This window comes from Aegilops tauschii, chromosome 3 (genome assembly GCF_002575655.3).
Source record: "Aegilops tauschii subsp. strangulata cultivar AL8/78 chromosome 3, Aet v6.0, whole genome shotgun sequence".
Classification (NCBI taxonomy): Eukaryota; Viridiplantae; Streptophyta; class Magnoliopsida; order Poales; family Poaceae; genus Aegilops; species Aegilops tauschii.
This window is the reverse complement of record NC_053037.3, coordinates 625,582,355-625,591,842: the sequence shown is the minus strand read 5'-3', so window position 1 is coordinate 625,591,842 and position 9,488 is coordinate 625,582,355. Positions and strand designations below refer to the sequence as shown.

At 42.7% G+C, this 9,488-nt stretch overlaps 2 protein-coding genes across 2 annotated transcripts; both read left to right on the top strand.

The window, feature by feature from the left end:
• The first annotated feature begins 2,702 nt into the window (after positions 1 to 2,702).
• Positions 2,703 to 5,864, top strand: LOC109771262 (uncharacterized). The gene is made up of 4 exons (XM_020329958.4): positions 2,703 to 3,132; positions 4,057 to 4,397; positions 5,059 to 5,348; positions 5,446 to 5,864. Exons 2-4 carry the CDS (start codon positions 4,071 to 4,073, stop codon positions 5,600 to 5,602), a joined length of 774 nt encoding a protein of 257 aa, XP_020185547.1. The 5' UTR covers positions 2,703 to 3,132; positions 4,057 to 4,070; the 3' UTR covers positions 5,603 to 5,864.
• A 14-nt stretch (positions 5,865 to 5,878) lies between these two features.
• LOC109771261 (pectin acetylesterase 5) lies at positions 5,879 to 8,793 on the top strand. The gene is made up of 12 exons (XM_020329957.4): positions 5,879 to 6,288; positions 6,361 to 6,443; positions 6,765 to 6,897; positions 6,992 to 7,071; positions 7,152 to 7,241; positions 7,323 to 7,447; positions 7,521 to 7,581; positions 7,763 to 7,816; positions 7,913 to 7,990; positions 8,075 to 8,180; positions 8,285 to 8,430; positions 8,541 to 8,793. Exons 1-12 carry the CDS (start codon positions 6,084 to 6,086, stop codon positions 8,685 to 8,687), a joined length of 1,308 nt encoding a protein of 435 aa, XP_020185546.1. The 5' UTR covers positions 5,879 to 6,083; the 3' UTR covers positions 8,688 to 8,793.
• The last annotated feature ends 695 nt before the right edge of the window (positions 8,794 to 9,488 follow it).

Below are 9,488 nucleotides of genomic sequence, written 5' to 3'. Positions count from 1 at the left end.
ATCCCGATGACGAAGCCATGCCAAAAATGGATACTGGCTCACAATTGTTGAGAAATTCACCAGAGAAGAATTTTCTGGTTAGCAAGAAGCAAGCCACTTGAATTTTACTTCCACTTGCCAATATTGTGTTGGTAGAACATTGTACATGCTATTGATGATTGTTTAAATATTATTTATCATGTTAGTTTCTTATGATGCTCGGTGATGGAGCTAGGGGTGGGCGCCCCCTCCAAGATTGAGAAAATTGCACATATATTCTTCCAAGTTTCATGTAAAGTAGGAAAAAAAATAATGATTTGTATTTTGTGTTCGTCCTCCTCTTTTATTGATTCCTAGTTCCATCCCTGATCATTTGCTAGTTCCCTCAAACCCTAAACTCGATGCCCTAGAAGTTGATGTCATTGAGCTGCATTGTAGCAAACCAGCACATGCTACAATTAATCCTTTCTATTTCTCCAGAACTCTAAACTTGATACTATGGTGTTGATCCAAAACCGAGGTAGCAAACTGAAAGTTGATTTTCTTTTTCCTAAACCACTGATGGTTTTTTGTCTAGCGAGGGCAACCGAGCGACGAGCGACTAAGGACCTAGATTCAGCAAGGCCATTGAGGAAAGTGCTATTGGGTTGCGGCCGGTGTAACGTCCCCGTGAATGTCGTGCCAATTCGGGGCGCTTCAAGCGATGAAGACGGGGTGGAGATTTTTTTTTGAGGGAAAGATGGGGTGGAGATATGTCTTGCTTTCTGCGAGACTCATGACGACCTTGCCTCAAGGACGCCCTAAATGGATGGGCCCAACTCGGGGTTCATTTTTTTCATTCATTTTTTCTTTATTGTTTTTATACATTTTCTAATATACTATAAATACATATATTTAAAAAGCCTTAATGTAATTCATTTTACTAAAAAAATATTCACTGCAAATTCAAAAAATGAGAACACAACGTACAAGTTTTGTTACTAGTATAATAAAAAAATGTGAATAGATTTAAAAATATGTTCATGTGTTTCAAAAAATTGTAAATGTTTAAGAGATTCAAAATAATGTTCATGTAATTGAAAGAATATTCCTGAAATTTCAAAAATATAATTTACATTTTAATTTTTTTTGCATGTTTCACAATATGATGTTGATTTTTTCAACAAATGTTTTGACAATGTAAATAATATTAACGTAGTTTGGAAAAATGGTTTGTATGATTCAAACAAATATTTCAACATGAATGAGACAAATATTTAGTTCAAAACATATTCAAGAAAATGTATTCGATTTTTTTAAATGTATAAAGATGTACAATGTGTATATAAAAATGTAATGTGTATAAATCAGAACATATATTTTTAAAATTTTAATCATGTTTTTTTTAGTCTATGTTCATCATGTATTTGAACAATGTTAAATGTGTATAAAAAATATTCCTGATGTAACAAAAAGAATGCCTTATGTACAAAAAAATAGAAACATGTGTTAAAAAAGAAAAAGAAAAATAAAAAATAAAAATGAGAAAACCAGTGAGAACCTATAAAAAACAAAGAAAAGCAAAAACTTATTTTTAAAGATAAAAAGTAAAAAACCTAAAAAGACAACTGAAGAGGTGGGCTGTAGCTATTTATCGTTAACAATGATCCTGAGCACAGATCGCCTACATCGCTCCCTAAAGTGGCCAACCCAAGAAACATAGCTGCGTCGGACACTGCTTCATTCGCTCGTTTGTTTCGATTTTTTCCTTTATAATTTTATTTACATTGCAAAACCTGAATAAAGATGTTATATTGGAAATCTTTATGCAGAGTTTGGAAGTGTCCGTGCAAATTTCAAAATATATTATTGGCGTTCAAAAGAGATGTAAATAAAAAATGTTCATGTGTCTGAAAAATATTTACTTGTTTTGAAAACAATATTTACAACATTTTCAAAAAAAATTATACAATGTAAAAAATGTTCATCTAAGTTTTTTAAAATCTTTCGTACCATTAAAAAAATTATGTGACATTTAAAAGAATGCTCAGATGTTTTAAATAATATGTTCAAGACATTAAAAAAGGGTTTTTGTCATTTTTTCGCTAGCTGTGTCCCACTACTCACTTTTGCCATTAAAAATTATAACTACTAAAAAAATTCATCATTTCGTGAGAGGCCGGCTCAAAATGGCATTAGACACTTCAAAAAAATGCCATCATTCCCTTAGATATTCGTTTAAAAATGTCATTAGACACCATTACTGTATGGTCAAATTCGTTAACCATGTTATATGACCAAAATACCTATAAACCCACATGTCAACTCTCTATCTCACAATGATAAGTGTGCCCCCACTTGTCAGTAGTAAGCAACCGAATAATTTTACAGGGCAATAAGAACGATTTTGAGGATTGAGTGAGACCCACACCTTATCATAGTGAGAAAAGAGGCAGTGCTGACATGTGGGTCTATTACTATTTTGGTCATATGGCATGGTAAATAAGTTTTGAGCTGACAATGATGGTGTCTAGTGGCGTTTTTTAGCATGACAAGGTGACAGGATGAGGGGTAATTCATTCTTAACTAAGGATTTGATTGTGCCACGTAGGCGGCGCTCCCAAAAATGGTAAGCAAGTGAGCTGGGCTCAATCTTGGCTGGGCCTTTTGGAACCCAGCCCAGGCCCATTGCAGCAGATATTTCCGGCCTCGGTCCAGTCGTCGTCGTCCTCCCCCCTCCTCCCACAGTGCGCATTCCCATTCCATCCTCCAAACACAAGCCAACAGAACCTTCCTTCCGTCTATCCAGATCTCGCCGACGCCGACGCCGGCCGCCTCCTCCTCCACCTCCCCCGCACCGTCCCTCCGGCGGCGGCGGAGCCCCGCGCGCCGGCTCGGCCACGATGCAGCCGGTGCCGGGCGCCGCACCCACCTCCTCCTCCTCGTTCGGCGACGCCCGGCTCAAGCCCCCTTCCCCTCCCCCCCGCCCTTGGCACTCCCACCTCTCCTAACTCCCTCCCCTCGTCTCCCCTCCTCTACGTGCCGCCTCACCCAGCTAACCCCCTCTCCCTCACTCGCCCCTGCCTCGCCGCCCCTTCCGCGGCATTTCTCGACCACCATCTGCGCATCCGTTGATCGGCGACTGACCCCACCCAGCTCAGCTCAGCACCTCAGGTAATTAACAGACAGGGATCGTGCCCTGCCGATCTGCGCCTTCACAGCATCTGCGATCCTGCCCTGTTTGTTTCTAGTAAGATCACACCACATACGGTGAGCTGGCCACGATAGTCCAAGTAGAGAGTTCACAAAGTAGAAAGGGTGGCATATACAGCACTCTTCTGCACGGCATTTTACGCATTTGATTTTTCGGGCTAGTGTGGGGTCTCTTCCTGTTAGTGCAACAAGTGGCCCCCAAGAGCAAGAGTGGAGTGGATTAGTAGAGGCATTTTTCACGCATTTTATTTTATCCGCTGATGCGGTTGCTATGTACTCGATCTGTTCGACTAATGTGATTCATCATGCAAAACTCGTTTCAGTATGAAGTAAACCTTGCTTGGCAAACTACAAGTTGGCCGGTAATCTGACCTGTCGCTGGCACCTCTCATCGCTTCTTATGAGCCCTCAAATGTTTTAACCACAAGAAAAATATATCTCCGTCCACAGTCACACATTTGTGATAACCATAAACTTTGTCGATTGATGATATGTAGTTTCACAGATTTGTTATCCGCTGATATGATGGCTGTTATTTAATTTGTGTTGTGTTTTTTTGCATTTGAGACTGACAGTGGAGCATGGCTGCTAATACCTATTCTGTCTGTCCTTGATGTAGCGCACTTAATTTGTTCAACGAATGAGATTCAGCATGCAAAACTTGCTTGGTTATGAATTTAGCCTTGTTTGGCAACCAACAAGTTGGTCAGGAATTTGACCGGCCATTGGCACTTCCTGTTGCTTCTTATGACCCTTTGATTATATTTTAGACACATGCAAATAGATCCCTGTCCACCGTCACAATCTGCTGATGACCATAACTTTATGAATTGATGGTCTCTAGTTTCTATGCACTTCCGCTAATATCTAACTGCCTTCTTGCAGTGACAAGCGACTCCATGGGTGATTTGGCTTGTGATTCTGAAAGAGTGCTGATGGAGGCTCACGGTGCCTCTTCTCTCTGCAAGGATGACATGGTTCTGCTGGAGGAGGCACTTCCTCCAGCAGGGCAGACTCCAGGTTCTTGTGTGGAACTCCGTCATAACCAGGAGGGAACTCATAAACAAGCAAGGGATGCTGGTTCTTTGGACAATGAAGTTGATATCTCAGGTTCTCCCAGCTCAGGAATAAAGAGAGGCAAAGGAGGTGATGGGAACTCCCGTGCAATCTCCGATCACAGTGAACCAAACGCCTCTTCAACTTATGAGCGCTTGCCGTCCTTTCCGGTGAGTTCAACATGTTAGATTATGCCGTGTTTGCTTCAGCTATGCCGATGCTTTTAGCATACTCTGTGTGGTATCTTTATGAACAGGGAATGGGTGCTTGAGATCTAGTGTAGCCACTAGCTAAAGGGAAAGTAGGAAGGACACCAGTAAGATGGGTGTTCTTGCTGTAATATCTTGGCATTGATTTTCGCTGGTGAAAAACGTTTTTAGCAAATTCAGAAGGCAGTGGTAATACGTTGTGGCGTGTTACTAACCTCTCAGCCGTGTTCATGTTGTGAAACATGTTTCACCTGTCCGCACTGGGAATTCGGAAGTTCTAACTGACTTGTTTGATGAGACCATGCCATTTAATTTTCAGTTCCCAGGCCAATTATACTATTTGTTGTGCCTAACGAATTATTGTGTCGAGCTGTCTAGGCTCATCAATCTGTGGTGTTAATTTAAAAGAGCTAAGCAAGCTTAAACTTGTAATGTTAGATTGATCATGAAACTGTGCGGAGTTCAGTTCTGTTCCTACCTGCTATGGTGGTGCTGTAGTGGTATTGGTACATTTAAGCTGGGCCATCACGATAAGTTGGTACTGTAATCGTGGTAGCTTTTCTGATTGATAATACAGTTTTATCGTTCCCTGACTCACATTCTCTTCCTATTTTCTGTCTAGTCGACGTCAAGGCTTCTCGTCTCTGCTATGAAAGGAGGCCGCGAGAGAAGCGGCGGTGAAGCATCGCCAACTGGAGCCTGCCGCGTGAAGTGGGCCCCAGATGTATACGACCCCCCGGTCACCTCTGTCGACCACACGGTGAAGGGCCACCAACAGCGCTCCAGGTCCAGGAAGAAGGACAAGGGCAAGCAGAAACAGAAGCAGAAGAAGAGGAAGTCGTGCGGGAACGGCAAGAAGAGCGGCGGCCTCCATGATGCCGCCCACAACCCGCCTGCTCTCGACGTGCCCGGGTAAGACCACAAACATTTCGTATTACCACCTTTGCTTCCATGCTTCAGGAATCCTGCGTGTGAAATCATCGTACGCTGACAGACATTTTCTCCTCAGGCCATCTTCCCCCGACGAACTAGGCTTAGGCGAAGTGAAGGAGGCTGAGGTGCTGGACTACAGCGCCTTCGACGGTCAAGAGCCCAAGTGCGGAGGCGGCTTCTCACACGAGATCGCCGCGGCGCGGACGTGTTTCCCCGCCGCCGAGGCGTCATGAGCGCCGACGGTGGCCCGGGACCCCGGACCCCGGAGGAGGTGTAGATAGATACGGTTGGTGTACATAAATAAGAGAAATCCAGGCTGTGTGAGATGAGATGAGATGCCCTTTCTATATAAGCTTTTGGCTGTGGCATCCTTTATTGGTAAGTAGTGTAGTGTGCTACACGTTGTGTGCTGCTGTTTCGTTTGTAGCCACGGACTGATGAGATCTGAAAATAATTGAATCCTCTTTTGAGGGAGATGCCGAGTCCTTGTGCTAATCTTATCTTGGCATCCATTGCTCACTGGTCAGTGATCAGCAGGAGCAGCAGCATCAGCTGCTCGACACTGCTGGTATCAGGTCACATCAGTCATCAGTGGCAGACTGTTGAGCTAGCTAGCTAGCTGGTTACTTAAAGTGGCAAGGCTGGTGTGCACGATGAGAGGAGGAACAAAGCTCAAATCCACCAGAGCAGAGCATTGATCCCTCCCTCACGGCCATGGCCGCCGCCACCGAGCAGCTCCTCCTCCCCCAGGAGCAGCCCCGCCGCCGCCGACCGGTATGGGGGCTCGCCGTCGCTGCCCTACTGCTGGTGCTGCTGCTCGCCGCCGCCGGCCCTCTCCGTCCTAGGCTGTTCCGCACGCCGCCGCCAGCAGAGCGCGTCGCGCTCACCCTCCTCTCCGGCGCGAAGGAGAAGGGCGCAGGTACCTCGCACTATACTATATCTAGGTTTCTTCCTTCCAGCCATTCATCTGAGTTAATTTGGTTTGTTTCAGTGTGCGTGGACGGAACACCGCCCGGTTACCACCTGCAGAGGGGCTCCGGCGACGGCGCCGACCGTTGGCTCGTCCATCTAGAGGTATGTACCATACCATCCATCAATTATGCCATAACATTGCTCTGTTTTTCTGTTCCCTTTTCATGAGTTAGGCAATCAAATTAGCCGCCACCAAAAATATATATTGCAACAAAATTTCATAATCAAAATCTGCTTTGACATAGAGAGAGACCCGGCTCCTAACTTCTGTCGCCATCAAGCACATGCCTCCCTGTGTCACCTTTTTCTTTTCTATAAAAAAGGTGGTCTTTAATTAGCAAGTGGACTCAAGGCATGGCAAATAGGAGTAGTTGATTAATTGACATTCATGCATGTTTTCCCAATTAAAAACGACCATTCAAGGGAGGAGGCTGGTGCAGCACAGTCAAGGAATGTTCGGACAGCAGACTGTCCACCAAAGGTTCATCCAACTTCATGAAACCGATTCGGTTCATGGGTAATGGGATCCTCGGCGGCGATCAGCTACAGAATCCTGGTAACCACTGTTGCTTCTCTTTGGTAGTGACCCCTCCCTGTTTGTTCCATCTTTTCCCATGTCCTTGCGCTAATTTTGGTCGGTGTGTTGATAGATTTCTATAACTGGAACAAAGTCTACGTTCGGTACTGCGATGGGGCGTCGTTTTCTGGTGACGCTGAAGCTCAAGCACAGGTGATTTTTTTCTCAACCTCTGTCTGATGTATGTCGCTGTTTTGGCTGCTCGAAGTAATGTTCTGTTTGTACTTATGTAGGATGGAACCACACTATACTTCAGAGGATTGCGTATCTATGAAGCAGTTATCGACGAACTCATGGAAAAAGGACTCGCCAATGCTACACAGGTCATACTTAATTTCTTGGGTTAATATAAGCTTAGCGGCGGAAATGAAAAAAAAAAACCCTCATGTTTCTACACATTTCAGGCCCTCTTTACAGGCTGTTCTGCTGGTGCTCTATCCATGATGCTGCATTGCGATGATTTTCGTGCAAGATTTCCGCAGGAGGTTTCAGTTAAATGCTTTGCGGATGCTGGGTTTTTCCTTGATGAGTAAGGCTCTTGCAAAAAAAAAAGTAATCCACTAGCGGTGCACCTGAACTAAAGTACTACTTTTTTCTGGCAGAAAGGATATATCCGGAAAAAGGTCCCTTTGGTCTCTCTACGACAGAGTCATTCACCTCCAGGTTAGCTGCTGAACATTCTTAAAACTTTACCAGACATGTCTTGTTTATATTCAAGCCTTCTGGTCATCTTCTAATTCTTGTTGTACTTCTCTACAAGAACAAGCTTTCGTAAAACTCTGTTATTTGGTACGAAATGCCATTGAGATCATTTCGTCTTCATCTTTTGCTAAATTAATTTCAGAATGTTAGAAAAGTGTTGCCCAAGGATTGCCTTGCCAACAAGGAGCCAACCGAGGTAGTTTCCATTGTATAATTTGATTTCGTTCCCACACATTGGCCTGTCATCAAATTATGTCAGTAAGTCCGTTAGCTGAGATAATGTTTCTCCTAGTGTTTCTTCCCGGCAGAGCTTATTAAGAGCATCCGCACCCCCATGTTTATTCTCAACCCTAGTTATGATTCATGGCAGGTAATTTTCAATATTTACTTCTTGTTTTTATATCCACATGCCTGTGTTAGAATTCTCACCGTCTTGTCGATGATTCTTTGCCAGATACGAAATGTTCTTGTACCTGATTCATCTGCTCCTGACAAGTCGTGGTTGAGTTGCAAGGAAAATATCCGAAACTGCAATTCTACACAAGTTGAAGTCCTCGATGGTTGGCCTAGCCTGTTAATCCATTTCTTTTTTTTCCTCCCACCTTCAGCACAAATGGTTTTTCGTTTCATGAAACACTAAATTGTTGTTCTTCTCCATCGATAGGATTGAGGAATAAGATGGTCAATGACTTGAAGGTCGTCGAAGACAAGGAGGACTGGGGCATGTTCATCGATTCATGCTTCACGCACTGCCAATCGCTCTCCGGCGTCTCTTGGCATTCGCCAACCTCCCCGAGGCTTGAAAATAAGGCATGAAGTTAAAAAGATGACTACCAAATCACATTGCATACCCATGTTATCTTTGGTATACCATATTCTTGTTGTATTGATACATTTTGGTCGCCATCTTTTTGGAGCAGACCATTGCAGAAGCTGTTGGAGACTGGCACTCTGGAAGGAGCCAAGGAGCGAAAGAGATTGACTGCAAGTATCAGTGCAACCCAACATGCAATAGTTTGCCGCCTCCACGGGATGTAACTGCATTCAACCGTGTCGAGATCTACTAAGTAAAGGTTCAGGGCGGCAGCAATCATCATATTGTAATGGCCATCAAAGTGAAAATAATATTCATCATCAATGAAAATAATAATCATCAGGATATTCAAGCTAGAACTTCTGCTGTAGACTTGGCTACACCCGCAGATAGTTTTGCTGCTGACATTTGTAATGACTAGCAAAAGGGCCTGTGCGCTTGCAACGGGAGAAAAAGAAAATCATAATCACCAATGGCAATGATCACATTTTGTTGCATCACCGAGATACACTATCACTCTCAATTTCATGAAATCATGAATAATTTTTGAAATCATGAACATTTTTCTTTAAACTCGTGCACATATTTGAAAGCCTGAACATTTTTCATATCCATGAACACTTTTACAAAATTTTGAACATTTTCTAAAATCAAGATCATTTTTTGAAATCATGAAGATTTTATACTATTTGCAATTTTCAAAACAAATTTGAAACAATTTTCTTGAATAGGCGAACATTACTAGAATCGATGATTTTTTTGACTGAAGGAACATTTACTGATTTAACGAACACTTTTTGAAATGGATGATCATTTTTTGAATCAGTGAACATTTTATGAATGAATAAACTATTTTGTAACTCATGAACAATTTTTGAATTTTTATTATATTTTTCCATTCATGAACATTTTTTGAATTGGCGAAGTTTTGTTCAATTTCATTAATAATACACGAACTTTTTTAAAAAAAATCATTTTTTATTTACCGAACATTTGTTTCCAAAAGTTCGAGTATTTTTTGAATAAGCAAACCATTTTTTTTTACAAAATCACG

What these genes read in the sequence shown, in the direction of transcription:
- LOC109771262 (XM_020329958.4), top strand. Translation starts at nt 4,071, where the DNA reads ATGGGTGATTTGGCTTGTGATTCTGAAAGAGTGCTGATGGAGGCTCAC. An exon ending in AGCGCTTGCCGTCCTTTCCG is followed by an intron (nt 4,398 to 5,058) that starts GTGAGTTCAACA and finishes TTTTCTGTCTAG; the next exon opens with TCGACGTCAAGGCTTCTCGT. An exon ending in CCTGCTCTCGACGTGCCCGG is followed by an intron (nt 5,349 to 5,445) that starts GTAAGACCACAA and finishes TTTTCTCCTCAG; the next exon opens with GCCATCTTCCCCCGACGAAC.
- LOC109771261 (XM_020329957.4), top strand. Translation starts at nt 6,084, where the DNA reads ATGGCCGCCGCCACCGAGCAGCTCCTCCTCCCCCAGGAGCAGCCCCGC. An exon ending in CGCGAAGGAGAAGGGCGCAG is followed by an intron (nt 6,289 to 6,360) that starts GTACCTCGCACT and finishes GGTTTGTTTCAG; the next exon opens with TGTGCGTGGACGGAACACCG. An exon ending in CGATCAGCTACAGAATCCTG is followed by an intron (nt 6,898 to 6,991) that starts GTAACCACTGTT and finishes GTGTGTTGATAG; the next exon opens with ATTTCTATAACTGGAACAAA.